This window comes from Leptonychotes weddellii, chromosome 14 (assembly GCF_054177405.1).
Source record: "Leptonychotes weddellii isolate Sample4059 chromosome 14, ASM5417740v2, whole genome shotgun sequence".
NCBI classification, from domain to species: domain Eukaryota; kingdom Metazoa; phylum Chordata; class Mammalia; order Carnivora; family Phocidae; genus Leptonychotes; species Leptonychotes weddellii.
The window spans coordinates 75899392-75922034 of record NC_138382.1 but is presented as its reverse complement, the minus strand read 5'-3'; the positions used below and the strand labels follow the sequence as shown (position 1 = coordinate 75922034).

Genomic DNA, 22643 nt, shown 5'->3' with positions numbered 1-22643 from the left:
GATGGGAGTGGGGGAAGGTGTGCTAAAGGCGAGGGTGGGGGAGAAGGCATTCCTCTTCTCACATAGTAGGTCACGAGATACTGCGTATGGTGACACCATAAGGAAACGAAGGTAAAAAATATTACTTACGGTTACAAAGGTAACCAACAGAAGAACCTATAACAGTGCTGTAAGCCGAGAGGAAGGATGAGAATTTAAGGGCCACATGTGAGCTATATCCTTACCTGCCACAACAGATGCTAAGGTCTAAAATCAATAATCGCTAACTAATGATGAAGCACATTATTATTTATTTTTTTTTAGAGGTGGGGAGAGAGGCAGAGGGAGAGAGACTCTTAAGCAGGCTCCATGCCCAGCACAGAGCCCGACACAGGGTTCTATCTCACAACCCTGAGATCAGGATGTGAGCCAAAATTAAGAGTCGGACGCTTAACCAACTGAGTCACCCAGGCGCCCTGAAGATTATTTAGAGATAAGGAGGTAATCTTTAAAAGTAAAAATTTACAAGATAAAAAAGGTCCCCTGTAAACAGGGCTAGATAAGGATGGGGTAGGGCAGGGGTAATATTTTTTTCACTTATAAACCCTTTCTACTGTTTGATTTTTTAGCCACATACATAAATTATCCAGATAAGATACAAAAATACAAGTATATTTTAAATGTGTCCGTACATAAAATAGTTGTGCTCTTAGGAAATTGTTACTAAAGACAATCTAAGACTTCACATCAGACTGCTGAACGCTGGCCTGTGACCCCAAAGTGGCCCACCCTAGGTACTATGAGAGCCACACTTACAATGGACCACCTTGCCACCCAGAGAATGAAGGATAAATACTGAATGGTTGGAGAAGCCTAAGTCTCTGTGTGTGGGGCACACACGTTTTTAAATTCAAGGCAGAGTTTTAAGAAGAAAAGTTTCCTAGGGTGCCTGGGTGGTACAGTCAGTTACACGCCTGACCCTCAGTTTCGGCTCAGGTCATGATCTTGGAATCGAGCCCTGCATAGGGCTCTGCACTCAGTGCAGAGTCTGCCTGAGTTTTTCTCCCTCTCCCTCTGTCCCTCCCCCCTGCATGTGCACACTCTCTAAGATAAATAAATAAATCTTTAAAAAAAAAAAAAAAAAACGGGGGACGCCTGGGCATGGCTCAGTAGGTTGGGCGTCTGCCTTCGGCTCAGATCATGATCCCGGGGTCCTGGGAGCAAGTCCCACATCAGGCTCCCTGCTCGGCGGGGAGTATGCTTCTCCCTCTGCTTGTGTTCTCTCGCTCTATGACAAATAAATAAATAAAATCTTAAAAAAAAAAAAAAAAAAGAAGGAAGAAAAATTTCCCTTTCACCACATCCTTCTATGGTCACTCTGTATAACCTACCTTGGTTTAGGATGGCTTACCACTATCACCTCAGCCCAATTCCTCTCTGCAAGGAGGACAAAATGCCAGAAAGGAGGTGGGTGCTTACACACACAGGTGCTTTTAGCTCTCTGGTGGTTTTTCAAAGTGAAACAAAGTATTGCTGGTGAGTCACAATTTGGTACGATCTGCATGTTTCTCTCCATTAATCAAGGATGGGTTAGAGGTGACTGAACAGAAGGGGCAGGTTCAAGCAACAGGAAGAAAATAAAGATGGTAAAACAGAACAAGGCAGAAAACCCTCCTACACACCCAGGTGTGCTCCTGTGGGAAGCTGATTATATCATATGTTTCCACAAATCGTGAGTGGATCGGGAAAGGACAGGGCTTTTTTATGACAGTGGAGGCGCTGCTGAGTCTGAAACCCGTATGTGTCCAGGGCAATATCCAAGGCACCTGGCCAAGGCACTCTGTCACGTCAGCCAAGTGTCAGCTTTGCTCTCACCCAGAAATTCATCCAAAGGGACGTGGCTTCATCTAAACGTTCTCCACATAGTTAACTCCCTCTAGAATCTTTCTCAGAAAAGTATCCCATGGAAGTGACCAAAGAGTGAAATTTACCTGATCTGTCTGTCGAGCAAGGATACTGACTTCTGTCGAAGCCGCAGATGCTGCCAGCACTAAATCCCTTCAAGGAAGAAAAGTGGAAGACGGTTAAATTGAAACGTAGCAACAGCTCTAACCGGACTTGAGCCTGCGGTGGCATCCATGAGGACTTCTCGAGATGTCAAGGAAGAAGGTGAGGTTTTCTTCATGGCTGAAGAAAGGTGAGAAGATTTTAGATGTAAAGCTTAACTTCTTAGTTCATACGATAAAGCCCTGACGAAGGTCAGAGACACAACAAAATCAAGTCGGAATTTCCAATAAATCTACTGCCCTGTAAACAGAATAATCTGGTGAATTTTCAGAAAAAAACCTTTGTTTTAAGCTATCTATCTTTCAAGGGGAAGCTTCTGCTCTCAGAGGAAAACTTTTAATACAGTCCTTAAATATCAGTATTGTAAGTCTTCACGGGTGTTACTGAGAAAACAGGGTTTTTAAGATTAGTAAGTATTCAATCTAGATAATTTAAGATTGGGGAAACGGAAGTAGTCAGAGAGGCGAATTATCCAGCATCAGAGCAAAATATGTTCAAGGGCATCTCAATTCTCCGCTTTCCTTTCCTCCAGAAAAGAATTTCAGGAGTGCCTGAGTGGCTCAGTCGGCTGGGCGTCTGCCTTCGGCTCAGGTCATGATCCTGGGGTCCTGGGATTGAGCCCCACGTCGGGTTCCCTGCTCAGCAGAGAGCCTGCTTCTCCCTCTCCCTCTGCTCCCGTGCTCCTGCTCTCTCACTTGCTCTATCTCAAATAAACAAATAAAATCTTTAAAAAAAGAAAAGAAAAGGAAAGAATCTCGAAGTTGGAACAGAGCGATGCAGGTGGGACCCGACAGAGAGGAGTCCCTGCTGGGTTCTCAGCTCACCATTCTTCGATGTAACTGAGGTAGTAATGGTGCTGCCTCTCTGTGCAGCTGCCATAGCAGGGCTCCATAAAGTTCACAAAGATCTCTGGGTGCTTTTCTTCTTTCTTCTACAATAAACAAAAGGAGAAAAAAAGAATCCCACGTGCAATTTTTCTTTAATTCTATACAGTTAAGGATCTCGAAAAAGAAAACCCCTTCTGTTTTATGAGAAAATTCACTCAAAAATCTATGTCCAAATATACAGACACGCTAGAAAGGCAGAGTTGAGCAGTTGGGAAATATGAATGGTGACCACTAACCAAACTGGATTCAAACTGCCTTGTCACTTCCTGGCCGTGGGACAAGCATGGATAGACTGCTCGGCCTGTCTGATACTGTTTTCTCATGTCTGTAGTGGGCCTGCTGAACTTACTCCACAGGCTGCCTTAAGTGTGGAACAAAATGATACCTATAAAGCTTCTAGCCCAGGACATGGAACCTAAGAAAGAGTCCATAAACGCCAGAGCTGATATTATCCCTGGGAATAGAAAATCTTAATGAGCTCTTGAAATAAGGACCTTAATAAACATATTTTTAAAATTAAACATTATCAGGAACCCAAAACTTAATAAAAACAAGGCCCTTTTCTACATATCACTGGCAAAGATTAAAAATGCTATCACTACATCTTGACACACTCGTGGGGCAACTGGGATCCCCACTGGTGGGAGATGTATAAACGGCTACAACTTTTCTAAAAGATACTTTGGCAACGTTTTCAAAAGCTTAGTATATACCACTCAACCAAACTCATTTCTAGGTATTTATCTTAAAAAATAAACATAGTCACATAAAAGAACGCATCATGGTATTCCTTAGAACAGGAGAAAACTGAAAACAACTTCAGCATCCAACAGTGAAAGAGCTAAATAAATTATCTGTCCAAAAAGCCAAACACAGATTGTATTCACTGACTTAGAAAGATGCTTACTATTTACCACAAAGTTGCAAGACAGAATAACTCGTGCAACTCCCACTTTTGTTACGTTTAGACATTTATGTATTTTTAAACTTTTTTTGGACTTTGAAAGCCAGTACTGATTTGAAAACATAAGCTCTACCTCGTTTGTTTTTTTTAAATGCCACTGCAATTGAGTGACATTTTGTAGATCCTGTTATTAACGTTCTTCCATGTTTTCAAAATGACTTACTCCCTTCGGTCATTCCACCCTCTGCTCAAATGTCTCCTCCTCAGAGGCCTTCCCTGAGCACCAATCCACACTGCACCTCTGTCATCATCTGCTCCATACCCTTCACTGTTCCCTCCATCGCCCTTGTCATTCCTTGATCTACACTTATGTACTGACTAGCACATTCATCAGAATGTCCGATCCACAAAAATAAGGACTCTGCCTCAGTCACCACTGTATGCTCAGCTTTAAAGCAGTGCCTGGCACACTGCAGGCATCTGAGAAACATCTGATCAATATAAATATGTGAAAGAATTGTAAAAATCACAGTGTTTAACTGCTTTTCTAAAACCACTTTATCAGGTTAACAGCTACCAGGGCTCCCAGTTTACGGTGTAAGCAAAAGCAACTTTTAGGACTTTTTTCACCTTACGACTAACCAGGAGAATATGCTGTAAGCAGACACCATAATTTTGGCCCCCAGGCCCATGGTGCAGCATTAAAGTTTTACACTTGAAGTTGTACCATCCCTGCCAGCAAAAAAAGGAAACTAAAGCCAAAGCCTTGAACTTTAATTAGAGGACCTCTAGGATTCTCAAAGGACAAGGATGTCCCTTTCATACACATACCGGGAGGAGAGCCATCACCACATCTGGAGAAGTTTCCAAGGTCCCATCTGCAGCAGCATATACGATTGTGAAGACGTAAGTACCAATCCACAGCACATCCAGAACTGAAATACATAAACTCTAATAAAGCATCTTATGTTTGGAACAGCTCCTGTATGTTAAAAAATTAACAACCCATGGATAAAAAAATCAGAGTGCGATAGTTTTAACTAAGGTCCAGATTTCACTGGCTAAATATAATTCACAAACACAAAGAATTCAAGAAGCCCAAATTCATCCCAAAGTGGTATTTTTTTTTCTGGCAGATTGCAAGGAGGGCAAATTTTGAAAGAATTCTAATAAAATATCAGGATCCATTTACTGTTATTTACCACGAGACACAGGTGTCTACCAGAAAATTATTGTTACGCCAACTTAATTAGCTAACTGTAATAATGGGAGTATTCATGCAGGAGGCACTAACAATTTCCTGAGTGGGCATGTAGCTGCATCACATGATGTGAAATTTCTGTAATACTGTCACCTCATTAGAGGTCGACCCAGTAAGAAAAGCAGATGGGTTACCTCTGACAGGATGATCTGACTCATAGAACGGCGGACAAGGAATAACTTTTTTTTCCTGCAAAGTCTGAAAGAGATTTGGGGGTGGGGAGGGGGGAGAGCGTCAAATGAAATAAACCTAAACCATTGAAACTCTGTCAAATCCAGTATGTTCCCTCCAGAAATCACTGTGTTTCATCTTCCCAGCCAGGAGAGACTGAACGCAGGGCAGACTGAATGACTACCTCCAGGATCCCGTCCTACTGAAATCTCCCACAAATGTGTTCAGGCGTAGAGAGAGGATGCTCAAGGCGATGCCACGCATACTAGCAAAGCCACACAGGCTGACACGGACAGCCACCAATAACGGAATACAGAAGTAAGGTATGGTACATTCACACAGTGGATTACTCTGTAGCCATTCAAAAGAATGAAGTGGTTTCATATATGATATGTTGGAAAAAAGACCCTGATAAAGTATTATGTTTCAGACAAAAAAGGCAAAGAGCAAACCAATAAAATTAAGCCAATTATCTTTTTACAGGCTAACGCCCTAAAAGAATATGTACCAAATTTCATATAACAACTTTCTGCAATAACAAGAAATAAAACCTTAACCTCAAACCCACACCACTACATTCCGGGCTTTACACCCACGGAGAACAGTCTCTCAAGGAGAAATGCATAGCAACATAGGCCTTGGTATTGCCTGTGGACCCCTCCTTCCCATAGAGGCTTGACTGAACATGTATGCATCCTTTGTCAATTTATACTGAAGAATATCTATGAATATTATCTCAGGAAGACCACAGGGAGAGGATGACAGAGTGACAGGGGCATCCATTGTCTTGGGTGCCTATAGTTGGAGAAATTGAAGCTTTGAGATGGATTCAGCTAGCAGACAAATAATGCTATGCTTTAACTGTTTTTTTTCCCTTAAAGTTTGTTTATTTGTTTGTTTATTTGACAGAGAGAGAGAGAGAGACAGCAAGAGAGGGAACACAAGCAAGGGGAGTGAGAGAGGGAGAAGCAGGCTTCCCGCGGAGCAGGGAGCCTGATGCGGAGCTCGATCCCAGGACCCTGGGATCATGACCTGAGCCAAAGGCAGACGCTTAACGACTGAGCCACCTAGGCGCCCCTGCTTCAACTGTTTTGATGGAATGTTTTTATGGAATGGATTGGGAATACAAAGTTAGAGAACACTGTGTAAAGTATGACCAGTGTGTACAGTAGACATGTAATGCACCTATACACAGACTATTTGTATAAGCATCCAGAGAAGTCTGGAGGCTACCACTAAATAAAACACAGAGCATGCCTCTGGAAGGACTATGGGATAGAAAGGAAGAGTTCCACTCTTTCCTGCATTCACTTGTTTACTGATGAATTTGTTGCAGTGATCATAAATTACATTTTAACAGAAAAAACATCAATGAGCCCCCAAACCGTCCCAAAAAAACAGTGGGTAACTTAAGAAAAGGGCTGAAGTCCAAGGCAAGACTCACGGGAAGATACTGGACCACAGTTCCATTCTGCTTCCCCACTGCCAGCTGCTTTCCTTTGGGGCTCCAGCACACTGAGCAAAGAAGAAAATGCTGCCAATTAAGCACTGAAGAGAATGGAGCAAACCAATGAGGTCTGTACTGAAACAGCCATATAATCACCACTTCCTGTTCCTCTGTCAGTCTATGGAAGACAGTAGGATCATCCTTATTTGGCAAAATTAAAAAAAAAAAATCATTTTGATGATACAAACCAATTATGACTTATCACTGGACCATTAAATCGACTTCTAAAAATGTTTTTTCAATGAAGTATCATCCAGAGAGCTGGAAAGTACAGAAAACTCTATAGTCTTTAAAGGAGAATAGAGGTTTTCAAGTATCAAGAAATCATTCTCTCACTCATATTCGATATTTGTAATGCTTTTCCCATGATGGTACAAATGACTTTCAGTGTACCATCCACTGCCCTTGTAGATCCAGAAACAATCATTCTCAAAAACATATTTCTAAACCCGCTATACCGAAATATTTCGTTCTCCAGAAAACCCACACACATTCAAGTTAAATCATGTCTGCTGTTTGGCTTCAAACATTCACTATGGAAATAAAGAATACTCTCCACTTCTACCAGACAACTACAGATAGAACAAAAAACCCCATTTGCATTTATTTCCAGAAATTAATTTTTAAGTAGATTACCATTACCATATGTTATGGAGTGAAAGCCTTATTACCCACCAGATGTTACTGCCACTGTGGAAGGGAGAGTCGCACACACTTTCACTGTTTCTGTGATTTGTAGGACAGCAATGCTGCCATCAGCCAGGCAAACTGCCATCATGGAGGGAACAGTGGGGTTCCACTTCATATCGATCACCATGCCTCCTGCATCTTTCAAAAGCTTATGATAGGCAAATGGGCGTTTTTGCTGTTTAGCCTTTTAAAACAAATGCCCAGAAGCAAAAATAAATTGATAAATTAATAAATACATATACATTTAATAGTCAAAAAAAATATCGAATATGCAAGTTTTCTCAAATTATAGTTCACTTTTCTCCATGACGATGACCAAAAAAAAAATGAGCTCTACACAACAATTTATTTGTTACAGACTATTTCAACACAACTTTGAAAAATGGCAGGCAATTATTCTAGCACACTGGAGGGACTCCCAACCAGGGGAATATACAAATGCAAAATAATCAGTAAAGAGCCAATACAAGATTAAAATCTTGGCTCTGCTTCTTAATAGTGTTGGGTCCTTGGATGTTTAAATTCTTTGGGCCTGTCTCTCCATCTATAAAATGAAGACAAGAGCACCTATTTTGTGAGGCCATGGTACGTACAAATGAGGACATATAAAGCACAGGGCCTGGCACACAGTCAGTATAAATACTCAAATTATTGACAATTTTCATTATGAAACTGCTTGGAATGGAAGAACACTAGCAGAAGAGGTCAGAGACCCAGGATGTAGGAATTTCTGACATTACTGTTAACTCTACAGCCTTGGGCAAGCCACCTAAGGCTCCCTGGGTTTTGGCTGTCTCATTTGCAAATGAGAAAAAACACCTTGGGGCAATGTTATGAAATAATTTCTTGAAGTCCCTTCTATCTCAAAGATCTATGATCCTACAGTTAAGGACTTTCTTTAAACCCATACTTTAATCTAAAAAATGATTCCAAGGGTCAACCCAGGAAATTCTAGGTTATGATTCAATACCAGAAAATCTTTTCAGGTCTCATGCTGACATTACAGTTTGCCAGTAGCTTACCTCATTTGAAAATGTGCGAACATCAAAAAAAGCAATAATGGAACCATATTCACTGGACATCATGCACACGGAGAGTGTGAGGTTATCACAGCTCAGGGCCAGGTGATGTATCGGGAATTTCATAGGAACCAGCAAGCTTTGAACTTTATCAACTAAGAAAACATAAGAAAAGACAAAGCAGAAGCAGAAGCCACAAGCCCTGCATCCAGGTCTATGTGAAACAATTTTCATATCTACATAAACATACAAGCATACTCTGATACCTGGTCACGCAGATAAATCTTAGCTTTCTTACAGATATAGAGTGATGCATTAAATTTCCCAGACTCTTCCTCATAAGACCTAGGGAAACTGTGGCTGTTGCCATTGTTAAAAATAATACCCTATACCCATATTTTTGCAACAATGCTTCCTATTTGTTTGGATGGTACTACTGTGCGAACTAAAATGCCATGCAAATTAGAGATCCAGAACCTAGGTTCAACTGAGCAAAAATAAAAGCATGGTAGAATGGTCAATTCTTCTTCCTTCTGAGCTCAGAGGAACAACTCACCAAAAGGACCAAAGAGAACAAACAGAAAGGCTTCCAGCATCCTACCTGGAACTTACTCTTCTTGGGGATCAACCTGAAGACTAACAGCAGTTTTAATTTATATACTAGAATGATTTCTTGGGAAGGACACTACATTAGCACTTCGCTACATTCCTCTCTCTACTGTGCAACAAAACTAAGTAACTTACCTATCTTATTGGGATCATCACCAGGTTTATTTTGAATCAGAAGATTTTTGGTAGGAAAAATCTGCAACCCACTGGCTCCACCAGCAAAGACCAGGCCATACTTGTTGGACACAGCAAGCAGACTCGAGCGTTCCTTGGGCAACTCCTCAGGTGAGTCAAAGATTCTCACCTTCTTCAGTGCTCTAAACTGAAAATCCTGTTGTTGAGGGAAGAAACCAAGATCAATTCAGGGAAAAGAGGAGATTAAATCATGTCTGTCATTATATTCCAATAGACCTAATTCCAGTACAACAGAAATAAATATTACCCTGAGGTCAAGGGCTGTGTGGCTCAGTGTTTTTAAGCTTCCTGTGCATACTGTGGTACCTAGCATAGGGCTTATTAATGTTTACTGAATGAAATAAAGTTTTAAAAATTCTTTCATGAAGCCTTCCTTAACTAATCCAGTTCACACTGATCTTTTCCTTTTCTGAACTCCTAGTTTATTGTCCTAACCACCACACACGCTGAACTTCAATCCATAGTCTTGTCCTATTTCATGGTATGTATTGTTTCATGACCCAGAGTGGTGCTTAATAACTGTTGTTAAATATTGAAAGCAACAGGACGCCTGAGTGGCTCAGTCATTAGGCGTCTGCCTTCGACTCAGGTCATGATCCCAGGGTCCGGGGAGCGAGCCCTGCATGGGGCTCCCTGCTCAGCGGGAAGTCTGCTTCTCCCTCTGCCTGTCACTCCTCCTGCTTGTGCTTGCTCTCTCTCTCTCTCCCTCTCTCTCTGGCAAATAAATAAATAAAATCTTTTTTTTTTTCTTTTTTTTTTAAAGATTTTATTTATTTATTCATGAGAGACAGAGAGAGAGAGAGAAGCAGAGGGAGAAGCAGGCTCCCAAGGAGCATGGATCCCAATGCGGGACTCGATCCCAGGACCCCGGGATCATGACCTGAGCCGAAGGCAGATGCTTAACCATCTGAGCCACCCAGGCGCCCATAAATAAATAAAATCTTAAAAAATATATATATTTTGAAAGCATCACCGAACTACACTGTTAGTCTGAACTTCCAGTGCAGTACTCAACAACAAAAAATACACACACACACACACACACACACGGAAATAATGACCACAGAATAACCAAATCCCAAGAACTGGCTTAACTGCATTAACTACTAAACAAAATTCCATCACAGAAAAGGACAGGTATGGTCAATCTCTTAACATTCAAGACCTGTAAACATACCTAGATGCTATGAGGACATCTAAGCCCAAGTCCAAAGCCCTAGGCTGTAAGGCCAGGCATGGCTTGATGTGTCCGCCTCTGCAGCCTCACCTCACAACTCTGCTTTCCTCCCACAAGTGCGCCATTACCTCTGCAACCCCCAGGGCCACCTCCAACCCAGACCTGTTTCATTTCCGTTTCTTTCAGTCTTCATGCTCCTTAGCACTTCAGGGCCTAGGAGCCTTCCCCAACCTCCTGTCAACACCTGACTCACCCAGTCTTCCACGAATATATCGATACGCTTTCAAGGACAATTTCAGTGTGTACCACCTCTTGGTAAGAATTCCCTAAGTTGGGGCGCCTGGGTGGCTCAGTCATTAAGCGTGTTAAGCATCTGCCTTTGGCTCAGGTCATGATCCCGGGGTCCTGGGGTCGAGCCCCGCATCGGGCTCCCTGCTCTGCAGGGGGCCTGCTTCTCCCTCTCCCACTCCCCCTGCTTGTGTTCCCTCTCTTGCTGTGTCTCTCTCTGTCAAATAAATAAATAAAATCTAAAAAAAAAAAAAAAAATTCCCTAAGTTTACCAATCACTATATTAAACTGTACCATATATGGCTGATTTTATTCAATTCCAAATCTATCTTAAGTCAAGGTTTCAGTAAAAGGAATGTGAATCCCCTTTTGCTTACATTCCCAAAGGGTAAAAGCCAAAGACAGCCTTTCTCAGCCTTCATTTTTGTACACTTGTGGTGTTTTGTACAGGATCCCTAATACACCCCACATAATAATTTCATTAGATTTGGTGTTTTACACATAGGTGTTAAAAGATGAACTGAAATACTCTCTTCTAAATTCCAAATGAGTAGGGTGACCAGAAACCCACAGCATTCCAGATGAAAACACACAGGAGCAGAATGAAATGTTCAGTACTTTTGTAATTCTCATCCTGATAACCCTAAATATCCTGTTTGGGTCATGGACACAGAGGTGTGGAGAGCCAATGGGATGAACAGGCACAGGAAAGCTTTCTTTCTGCTATAATCAGTAACTCAAAGGGAGACTGTCATCTTCCAAGTCTGTGGTTCTGAACCCTTTTTTTTCCTTTCTGCCTCAGCATACCCGAGAAATTGGCACACTCTCATTGGGTGGCTCACCACTTCCCCCGCCCCCCACCCCGTCATTCTCGACAAAGAAGAATCACTATAAATATGGGATGGATTACTACTCAGTAAACGCATTTCAGTGACGGGTTCAATCGCCTAAAAGCTTCCCGCAACTTACTCATAACCGTCATTTGGATCACCTGTCCCTCTCTTCTGTTTCCTGACTTTACCCTGATTTCCAGTACCAAGATAGTCCTCCTATTCCATTCAACCAAAGGTTTTGTAGAACAAGTGATGAACCCTGGCTCTGTGTTAGGCAAGCCTGGACCCTTTACAGAGGTAGTACAGTGAGAGTGTACAAGAGAGGGCCTTAAAAAAACCACCACCTAGATTTCAGCCCCTTGATCAAATGTGACTTTGGGTAAGCTACTTCCCCAGCCTCACTGCGCTCCTCTTCATTAACAACTACTCACAGGGCCGCTGTGATGAGTACCACAGCGTCTGGCACACAGTGAACGCTCAATAAACAGTAATTATTACCACGACTCCGACCACCACATGAAAGTAACTAGGGAAACTCAAGTGGCGCGCACAAGACCGAGAAGGGACGGAGAAACCGCATTCGGCGGGGCTACGGTGCCGCCGGCACGGCAGAGTACACCAGGACGCGCCGGCGAGAACTCTGAACGCGGCAAACTGTTCAAGCAGGAGGCGGGAAGCGGGACACCCGGCCCCCGCGCTGCGCCGTTCAGCGGGGCTCCAAGGCAACGCCGGGACTAAGGAAGGGAGGGAGGCCCCGGCCAGTCTCTGACCTTCATCTCCCGCTCGGGGATCATGGCATCCATCTCGTCTCCCATCGCGCCACCCTCAGTTGGTCGAAGCAGCCGCCGCTGCCGCCTGCGGCCTTGCCCACACAGCCCAGGCCGCTCCGAGGCCAACTTCCTTCCCTCACCGCTGGCAGCGCGCAGCAGACTCCGCGTTTCCGGCGCGCTTTGGTGATGTCACGCGCCCGGGGCCGCCGCGTAGTCGGAGGAGGGCGAGCGACCATCTGAAGTCGCGCGCTCTCCTAGCCACCGCTTCCCTTTGGCCGGGTAGGGGGCGTAGCCCCGGGCCGATGCGCCTGCGCCGTGAAGCGCCCAAGGCCCGCCCCCGGCGTCGCCGCTAGAGCGGGCTGGGGGCGTGTCGGGTTGTGTGATTGGTTGTGCGGCGCCCGTTCGATCGCTCTGCGCTCCTTGTGGCGCTGAAACCCCGCAGGAACAGTAGGGTGTACGTGCTTATTAACAGTCCCCGAATGAGAGGCGTCAGGAGCCTGACAAACATCTCCAGGGGGCCGCTCTTAAGAGAGGCTTTGGAGGGGAGCGAGGAGGAACAGAGGTTCTGAAAGTGGGTGGGTGGGGCCTCGGAGGACTCTTCGGCTCTAAGCGCGAAGGCTCAAGGGGCAGGGCAAAGGGTACCAACATCAGCTTTGTCACCTCCTTTTCCAGGCGAGAGCCCGGGCACTGCGCAAAAAGACTTTCAGACGTTTCATTTAAGCTCCAAGACGTCCTAGTTACCGAGGGGGGTTGATCGTTGCCATTTAATTGATGAGAAGTTAAGACAATTCCCCAGTGCCCCTCACTCACAAAGTGAAGACAAGATTAGAATTCAGCTTGTCCGGATATGTTGATTGACGGCAGTCTTCCGTGCAGGTGTTTGTACTGGAATTATAAATGCTCTAGGACAGAAATTCTTAATCTGGAGCGTGTGGGTTAACTGGAGGAGCAGGGGGTATTTTCTGCCACTTACTGTTTGGTTTTCAGCAAATTGCTTATTTGCTCCAAGGCTGCTTCTCATTTTTATTTGTTTTAGGCTTTTATTTATTTGAGAGAGCATGATAGGGGAGGGAGAGGGAGAAGCAGACTCCCCGCTGACGTGGGCTCCCTCCTTGGACCCTGAGATCATGATCTGAGATAAAGGCGGACGCTTAACCACCCAGGCGCCCCCGTGTCTCATTTTTTAAATAAGGATAACATAATAGAACCAGCCTCATAGGGCTATTGTAAGGAGTAAATGAAGTCCAGTATTTAACAGAGCCTGGCACACAGGACACATTCATTAGAGCTGTTACTATATCAGCTATCTTTTATGAATTTGCTGAGTCTAGGAACTGTCCCCAAAATACACAAGTCAAGACATTGATAAGTTTGTTTTATTTCTAGTCTGTAGAGATGATATCTGGCGTGCCACACACACACGCGCACGCACACGCACACTTATCCACCTGAACGTGCCTGGCCAACTCCTTCCTTTTGAGTCACAGGGACAAAGCCATACTTGGCAGTCCCCGAGTTGCTGGTTACATTAGTTAGATTTGGTCTTTCAGAAAGAAGACAGCTGAAGTTCTAAGAAGCTGAGCCCTTAGCCAGAGAAGTAAGTCCCAGAGCCAATAGCCACAAACTAAAATACACGCAGACCACTCCCCCTTTCCAGGGACCACTTTTGAGCCCCTCTGCTGCCAGGAACTGAGTTCTAGTAAATGGTGGGGGGACTGGTGGTGTTTCCCAGGACACCCCCCTTCCAATGAGAGAACTCTCTTTCCTGCCCTTTCCAGAAGCTGGGGACACACCCACTTGTCTACCTCCCTTAAAGGACGCTTCCTACAGTCTTGTAAACTGTGAAACCTGTTGAAATAAGCCTGGTTGCTTCTGCCCTCCTGAGTGAAGAACAGGTACACTGACTATAATGGGTAGTTAAAGAAGGTATTACCCTGCTCAAAGGTCTCAGCCTGTCCCAGAGAAGAGAGGCCAGTAGTAAGGGGTGGGGGGCAGGCAGTTGTTCATCTAATGATCTGGCGCCGGGGCGGGGTGGGGGGGGAAGGAAGAGGAGGTGCTGGGGTGAGATTTTACATTTACAGGGAGAACTGTTTTGCTGGGGTTTAAACTTCAACTAGGCTTGTGCATTTGAAGCTGCTCCTTAAGCTGAAGATCAGCCAGTCATGGCCAAATAATCTTGTTCCTGAACTGGTTGAGACCAGTGGATTAACCCAACCTCAGCAATTCCCCATGCCCTACCTGCTCCAGTCCCTCAAGCTGCTGCAAGCGAGCTCCTTAGGTCCTTGATTATGGGTCACTAAAGAGCCACAGGCAGCCCACACTGACTCCCACCTCCAACAGCAACCTGACGTTTCCACTTAACGTTTGGCGAGGGCTTCTCCAAGACTCTTGCTCAGTCTTGGGCCCAGGATTGCAGTGCAGTCACCCTACAGTCCCCTCTTTCTTAACATTCATCTCACTGATCATTGTCTGGTTCTGACTTCCCCACTAGACTAAATTCCACGAGTCTGTCCATTTTACTACCTGGTTCTTAGCTCTTGGCCCATAGCAGGTGCTTAATAAATAGATTCAATGGATGAGTGCATCTAAGTCCTGAGTGGGCAGGGTAAGGGACTCCAGAACACAGATGGGGTCAAGGCTGGGGTCCCTGCTCAGCCAAGATGGGGCTGAGTGGGACACCTTCCTGCTTGAGTTCTGAGAAGCGGCTTGGCGGAGAAGCTCTAGGGAAGGCAGAACTGCAGAAGCAGCCAGGCCCTTACCCAAACCCCCTGGTGCTGACATGGAGGTACTGGGAAGGGTGAGTCCTGGCCCAGGGCCTTCCCCAAGGACTGACCTGGGAGATTGCCCCTCCCCATTCCTTCTCTCATTTTCATCACTGAGACAGCCCAGAGCAGCAATGAGGACGGGCATGGTATCTGAACAGCTGGGTTCCAGTCCAGACTTCCATCTCCCGATTAACCCCTTGGCAAGGCACTTAATCCCTGTGAGCACCAGTTTTCCCACCTGTGAAATGAGAGGACCGGTCTAGCTAACCTACAGAGTGGATCAGGGCTCTCAAACCTTGGGAGTCCATCATAAGGGACCCCAATCCAATCCCCAAGCTCAAGGTTTTGGGTGATTGGAAATGGAGATTAGGGGTTGAGGGCAAGGCACATGTCAGGACAAAGTGGGGGGACTTAAAGCTTATAATAGGTGGTCAATAAATATCCACTGAATGACTGAGTGAGTGAATGAATGAATGAATGAATGAATGGAGTAAGATGGCAAGGCAAATAGGGGGAGCACAGTCAGGTTTCAAGCAGATTGGGATCAGAAAGGCCACCTTCTGTTTCTCAGCTCTTGGCTTATTAGTGGTGCTGTTTGCCATGAGCATTCTATTCCTCCTTCTCCTATCCTCTTGTCCTCAGCATCCTCCCCAAAAGGTGGCACCAGACCGAACAGACACCGCTCCCAAGGCCCCTCGCCTCCCTTCTACTCCCAAAGCCCTTTGCTGCCCCCGCAAAGGACACGGGGGCTGCACTTTCCCTCCAAGCTGCCTGTAAAGGTGTGGCTGCGGGGAAGGCCAGAGGATTCCTTCTGGAACCTTCTTAAAGGGCTCAGATCACCAAGCCCCTCTCCGTCTCTCCTTCTGTCACCTCCCTGAGGATGAGAAGTGTGGACTGGGGGAGGAGGTCAGTGGGGGAGGTGGGACACTGAGTGGTCATGCCCTAGACGACTCAAGAGCAGGGAACCACAGAGCTGTCTGAGGAAAGCCTGGTTCCCACTCCAGGGTCTTCTGCGAGTGGGCTGTGGTCCTCACCAGGGCCAGGCCAGCAAGCCTGGACTTAGCTCAGGGACCCTGGAAGGACAGACTATGTCAGCTCCAAGCATGAGGATCACAGTCTTCCAGTCTCCCTGTCCAGGCTGCCCCCTCCTGGTTTTGGTTTGATGTCAGCCCTTCTGCACAGGGAAGGCGGAAGGAGGGGAGATGAGAGGGAGGGTCCCCAAGGCTCAGAATTCCCTGGCCCAGAGCCCCTTTAAGGCAGGTAATTTGTGCTTTACAAAGAGATCACTGATTTTGCTGGTTGAAAATGAAACAAACGCGTAATGACCAGACAAAACAAATAAGACAAATCACAATGAATCAAGAAGGGCAGCAAGATCACGGGGGAGGAACGGGGGCAGGTCCAGACGGGGGTCCTCAGGGCAGGCTGGCAATGTCTCTCTCTGGAGGGGGGCCAACTGGCTTGGGGCTGCTCTCGTTGGCTTTTCCTTCAAACATCATGACTCTGGTTTGGAGACGGAGGTTGAAAAAAAAAAAAAAAAAGGCAGGATTAGGATTCCTTCCCTCATCCAGGGAGAGATCATCTCAGCCCTCATGTCTGCAGGATCCTCAACCAAATGCCCTTGCATCCATTCTCCAGTGGGATCTTTTTAATGTGGAAGGGGCTGCTAGTCCCATTTCACAGAACAGAAAACTGAGGTACAAAGATCTCTATATTCTAGGTCATGGTTCTTCCCCTAACCACGTTGCCTGAAGGAGGCAGAGCTAGGCTGGGCCATGGCTCTGCTCAAAACCCCTTCAGATCTTCAAAAACTTCCCAAGGTTTTAAGAGTAACATCTGGGGCGCCTGGGCAGCTCAGTTGGTTAAGCGTCCGACTCTTGATTTCAGCTCAGGTTCTGATCTCAGGGTTATGAGATCAAGCCCCAAATCAGGTTCCACGCTGGGCATGGAGCCTGTTTAAGATTCTCTCTCTCTCTCTCTCTCTCCCTCTCCCTCACCTCCCCCCCACCCCCCACTCTCTCTCTCAAAAAAAGTAGCATCTGGGAAGTAGAGGATAGGGGTTTGGATGGAGCCTCTGGAGGGAAACAGCCTGACTTGAATCCCAGCCCTATTATTTCCCAGCTGGTGACTCAAGAAAGACACTGGAGGGGCGCCTGGGTGGCTCAGTCGTTAAGCGTCTGCCTTCGGTTCAGGTCATGATCCCAGTGTCATGGGATCGAGCCCCGCATCGGGCTCCTTGCTCCACGGGAAGCCTGCTTCTCCCTCTCCCACTCCCCCTGCTTGTGTTCCTGCTCTATCTCTCTCTGTCAAATAAATAAATAAAATCTTTAAAAAAAAAAAGAAAGACACTGGACCCCACTGATGCTCAGTGTTTCCATCTGGAAGTAAGGATGCCCAAAGTGCCAATACCCTAGAGCTGTTTCAAGTACCCCACTCCGCCTGTAGGCACTCCTTGGGTGGGCTCTTTCTGTCCCCTGGCTATAAATCCCATCCAAAGGGCAATAGTCCACAAGCAGCTTACCTCCGAGCTGATCTGCACATCCAGGCCCTCCTTGACCTCTCCCCTTGGATGTCTAAAGGCCACTTCTAACTTAATCCATCAAAAACTCAACTCCTAATTCTTGCCTTCCCCGCCTGCTCTTCCCCTAAAGCAAACAGCAACGTCACTCACCCCAAACAGATCAGGATCATCTGACTCCTTGTTGTCCTTTACACTCCGTATCTGGCCACTGAAGCAAGCCTTCCAGCTCTGTCTCCCAAATCATTCCTGATGCCAGCAGCTTCTGCCTACCTTCACTGCCCCTTCTCCAGGCCGAGTGGCCTCATCTCTTGCCTGAACAGCCTCCCTGCTGCCACTCTCACCCCTGCCGCAGCCAGAGGCTTTTAAAAGTCAGCCCCTAGCTTAGAGTCGTCCAATGGCATTCCTCCACATTAGTGCCAAATGTTAAGTGGGACCATGACGTACCAGGCCCCATGTCGCCTAGCCCCAGCCTGTCTCTGCAAACTCATCCTTCACTCACTGCACTCACTGATGGCCAGTTACACTAGCTTCTGTGCTGTTCCTTTGAGCATACAAGCACAGTCTGCCTCAGGGCCTTTGCACTTGCTGCTTCCTCTGCCTGGAATGCTTTTCGCAGGATCTTTGCCGGGCTCATCTCTTTACATCTCCCTCCCTCAGGGCTCTGGTCAAGTCTTGCCTTCTCAATGAGCTCCTCCCTGCCCACTATCCCATCCCTCTCTGTTCCTCTTGTCCACTTTGTTTTTCTTTGTACTACACCATCGTAATCTGGCATTTTAGTTTTCTGGGTTTTTTTATTTTGTTTTTGTCTGTCTCTTGCCATGAGGGTGTAAGCTCCACCATGCCAGCAACTGATGTGTCCCCAGGCACCTAGAATAATTCCTGGTCCATAGCTGGTGCTCAATAAATATGTGCTGAATTAATAAATGATACATCTAAGGAGTCACTGGGTAGACCAGTGCCTGCCTGCCACACAGTAAATGCACTAAATCTTAGGTGTTTTCTAAGAGCATCAACACTCCTGTTGCTGCCACCTGCGTCATCCGGCATCCCAGGTGTACTGTGGTCTGACCTTGATGGTTTTCCCACCACACCTCTTGCCTCCATCCCACCTCACACTAAAAGCTCTGCAGCCTGAACTGTGGGCTCATGAGCAGTTCCTCAGCTTCCTTGGGGCTCGACTTCCCCCTTTGTAACAAATGAGGCAGGTAGATTTTACATTCCTACCAGAGACTCTCCAGGGAGTCTCTCTGCAGCGGGGGCAGGACCTGGGAAGTGTGATTTTGGCCGCCACATACTAGGTGTTTGCCAAGAGCCAGGTACTGGGCTGGGGCCTTCATATGCGTTAGGTCATTAGCCCTCAGGACACTTCACACAAGATACTTAATATCATCTCTCGCTTACAAACCAAGAAACTAAGGCTCAGGGACCTAAGGGGATTTGCCCAGGCTCGGTTAGGGGGCAAGTAACGGCATCAGGATTTGAACTCTGCCTCCCTTCAGAGCCAGTTGGTAACTACATTATGTTCTCAACAACCCCGTGGGGTAGTGGAATCACTTTACAAATAAGGAAACCCAGGCTCAGAAGGTTTCACAGATTTATTTTTAAGATTTTATTTATTTATTTGAGAGAGAGGGAGAAAGCACGCACAAGCAGGGAGGAGGAGCAGAGGGAGAGGGAGAAGCAGGCTCTAAACTGAGCAGGGAGCCCGCCACGGGGCTCAATCCCAGAACCCTGGGATCATGACCTGAGCTGAAGGCAGATGCTTAACCGACTGAGCCACCCAGGTGCCCCTCAAGGCAGATTTATCATCACCACCATTGTTCTGCTTCCTGAGTGCTCATTCTACCAGAAGTTCTGGGTATGTATTAACGTGACCATTTGACAGATAAGGAAACTGGGTTCAGAGAAATCAAGAACCTCGTCCAGCAGGTCACACGAGGCGTTCCCTCCTGGCTGGGGCATGGCCTCTCCACACACAATGACTTTGCCTTCAGAGGCCCCAGGAGAGGCGGGAAGTACTCACAGCTTGAGGACAGCCGACCGCTTCCCCAGCATCATGTTCACAAAGTCTCGGTAGGAGATGGTGTCGCTGACCCCACCTGTCACCTCTGAGATCATCTTTTTCATCTCCAGGTGGGTCTTGGGGACCCCGAGTTTCTCCATCATCCTCTTTAAAGACATCAGGTCTGCCAGAGGAAAAGCAGATACATTAACTGGAGACAGGGTGCAGGCCAAGCGAGGAAGCTGGTAGAGCTCCCCTGGCTCCCACATCCAGGAGAAGCCCTGCAGGATAGCCCCTCCCTGGGGACTGCAGCCAAAGGCCTTTCTCCCCCAGGGAGAATGGGCCCATCACACCCTCCCTGCTCTCTTCAAAGAGTACAGTATAGACTAGTGGTTAGGGACATGGACTTGGGTTGCAATCCAACTCTGCTCTTCCCGGCTGTGGGACCTGGGGCAAACTACTTAACCTCTCTGAGATTCTGCTCCCATAAGCGGTAAAATGGGTTGATGGGATCATTCGAGAGGGCTCGATGCAGAAGTACCCAGCACAAAGCAGGTGTTTAGTAATGGGGCCGCTACGCTTCACTCTGTTAATGTCTGCTGCGCCCCGAGGTCAGGGTGAGTGTGTGCTCACTGCTCCGGCTCCCTGGGGAGTCACTGCCCAGCAAGGTGGGGTCAGGGAGTTGGCTGGACCCGAGGCAGGGCAGGTCATCCTGCAGGGTGCTGGGCGGCAGCTTCTCTCCACCTGCCACTCCCACCCAGCAGTCCAAGGGTTCCGCCTCGCTGGCAGGGCGAGGGGGCCAAAAATACCCTGCAGAGCAGGAAAACCAACAAAGGAACAAAATTCAAGGAAAACAAGGGAGGCACCAAAAAGTCACTACACTCCGCAGAATCGCTGCCTCTGACCCCCCGGCTCCCCAGATCTTAGGCAATTTCCTTCAGATTGTTCTGTGAACAATTGGGCTGGCAAAGGATGGCGGGAGGGAGGCGGGACGGGGGGCCGATTTTCGGGCCAGGGGTGTGGCGAGACAGCTCACCCGAGAGCAGGGCGGGCAGAACTGATGCCAGACCCCCAGGTGCCAGGATGTCCAGGGCATCTCAAAGAAAACTAGGCATCACTCTGTGGGGAAGAGTGAGCGGTCTCCCACATGCTGCTGGCCAGGCTTGAAATTGGCAAGACCTTTCTGGAAGGCAATTTGGCAAGATGTTTCAAAAGCCTTTGACACAGAATGTCTAATTCCTGAGATTTACTCTAAAGAAATAATCGACAATGTGGACAAAGATTCATGTACAAAGATGCTCTTCACAGGACTATCAAAAGTAGTTAAAATTGGAACTAATTGCGTGATATTAAGGCACTGGCTAAATAAGTTATAGTCCAGCCCCGCGGTGGAATTTTTTTTTTTTCTTTAAGATTTTATTTATTTGCGAGAGAGAGAATGAGAGACAGAGAGCATGAGAGGGAGGAGGGTCAGAGGGAGAAGCAGACCCCCCGCCGAGCAGGGAGGCTGATGCGGGACTCGATCCCGGGACTCCAGGATCATGACCTGAGCCGAAGGCAGTCGCTTAACCGACTGAGCCACCCAGGTGCCCCACCCCGCGGTGGAATATTACACAGCCATTAATTATATTCCAAAAGAAAAGTTAATCATATGTCAAAGCACTCACAATATATTATTTTTTGAAAAGGAGGTTCTAAAATGGTTATAAAACAGCATTTGTGATTAGAACAAAGGGTGGAAGGATATAAACCAAAATGTTCAGGGCAGTTATTTCTGGGAGGGAGGACTGTGGTTGAGTTATTTTTGTCTTTGTGCTTTCCTGTGTTTTCCAAAAGTTTTTATGATGAAGATGTATTATTTGATAACCCCATTTTTTTTTTCCTAAAGGAAAGCAAGGACAAAAATTTTTAAAAAGGAGAAGAAGGAGACAAGACAGAGGAGGGGTAGAAATATCGCAGCAGCGGCAACACCGAGCTCAGGGTGAAACACAGGAGGGAAAGCCAGTTTGGGGACCAAAGGCTGGGATCTGGACCCTGGGCCGACCACTTAACCACCACGTGCCCCAAGAGAGTCAAGTTCACCCTGCTGAGCCTCGGCTTCCTCGTCTGTAAAATGGGGATAATTAAGCCAGCCTTGACCATGTTATAGCATTACTCGTGAAGGTCAAGGTATGGTCTTGGACCTAAGGGCCAAGGGACAGGCGTTTGTCACCCCCCATGCCCGGACCACACGATACAATCAGGGTCTGCTGGAGGAGGGAAGCAATGTACTCAGAAGCGCCGTATCCAAATGCAAGGACAAAGGAACCGCCAGCATCTCCCCGCCCCCCCGCCCCCGCCAGGGCCAGGGCGTCAAGAGCCCAAGCATCTCCAACCCTGGGCAGGAGTGGCACCCTCTATCCTGAGTCCCCGTGGCACCTGGCGTGGAGGGCTGAGACATGCGCAGGGAGGTGGGTGGGAGGGCCGCAGCAAGGAGAGGAGCCTGGGGGCAGTGGATCCAGGGTAGAAGGCAGCCGGGCTTAAGGCCGGCATGCCGGCCTGGCCCATCAGGGAAGCTTCAGTGCGTGCCCCTCACCCACACAGGTGGGCCAGTGGGGCTCTCTGGACCCTCATACCCTCTACCCACCGGACACCCTCCTCCCCTGCGCAGTTGAGGCCTCACTTACCAATCTCGCCCTCATTGTTCAGGTCAAACTCCATGTACTTCTCTGGAAATCACAGAGCAAAAACTGGCGTTAGCTCAGAAGCAGGGTCCCAGAGACGCCCTTGAGGGCAACTTGCCGGGTTCCCAGGAAGCCCACACCGTCCTCCTCACCCCCTCACTTGGGGGTCTTGACATGAGTCCCATTATCTCAGCCATGGTCTCTGGAGAAAGAGTTCACCCTGCCTGCACCCCTCTCCCACAGGCACCATGGAACAAGGCGCTAGGGGCCATGTGACTCTCCGCTGAGGAGGGCAGCTACTTCCTCCCAGGTCCCCACCAGCATGAGCTTGCTGC

General features: G+C 47.2%; 2 protein-coding genes across 7 annotated transcripts in view; both read right to left on the bottom strand.

Moving 5' to 3' along the window:
* The window catches only part of NUP214 (nucleoporin 214), a 101002-nt gene extending 88470 nt beyond the window's left edge, over nt 1-12532 (bottom strand). For all 6 annotated transcript variants that reach the window (XM_081803774.1, XM_081803776.1, XM_081803777.1 and 3 more), the window contains exons 1-9: nt 12358-12532; nt 9230-9425; nt 8489-8640; nt 7452-7650; nt 6714-6784; nt 5233-5296; nt 4669-4772; nt 2871-2977; nt 1971-2037 (exon numbers count right to left, since the gene is read on the bottom strand). In XM_081803774.1, the coding sequence (XP_081659900.1) occupies nt 1971-2037; nt 2871-2977; nt 4669-4772; nt 5233-5296; nt 6714-6784; nt 7452-7650; nt 8489-8640; nt 9230-9425; nt 12358-12402 (1005 nt within the window). In that variant the 5' untranslated portion in view covers nt 12403-12532. The remainder of the gene's footprint in view (nt 1-1970; nt 2038-2870; nt 2978-4668; nt 4773-5232; nt 5297-6713; nt 6785-7451; nt 7651-8488; nt 8641-9229; nt 9426-12357) is intronic.
* Nucleotides 12533-13719: 1187 nt separating this feature from the next.
* Nucleotides 13720-22643, bottom strand: part of AIF1L (allograft inflammatory factor 1 like) — a 21725-nt gene continuing 12801 nt past the window's right edge. The window contains exons 4-6 of the mRNA XM_081803781.1: nt 22312-22353; nt 19667-19829; nt 13720-16625 (exon numbers count right to left, since the gene is read on the bottom strand). Of these exons, the coding sequence (XP_081659907.1) occupies nt 16538-16625; nt 19667-19829; nt 22312-22353 (293 nt within the window). The 3' untranslated portion in view covers nt 13720-16537. The remainder of the gene's footprint in view (nt 16626-19666; nt 19830-22311; nt 22354-22643) is intronic.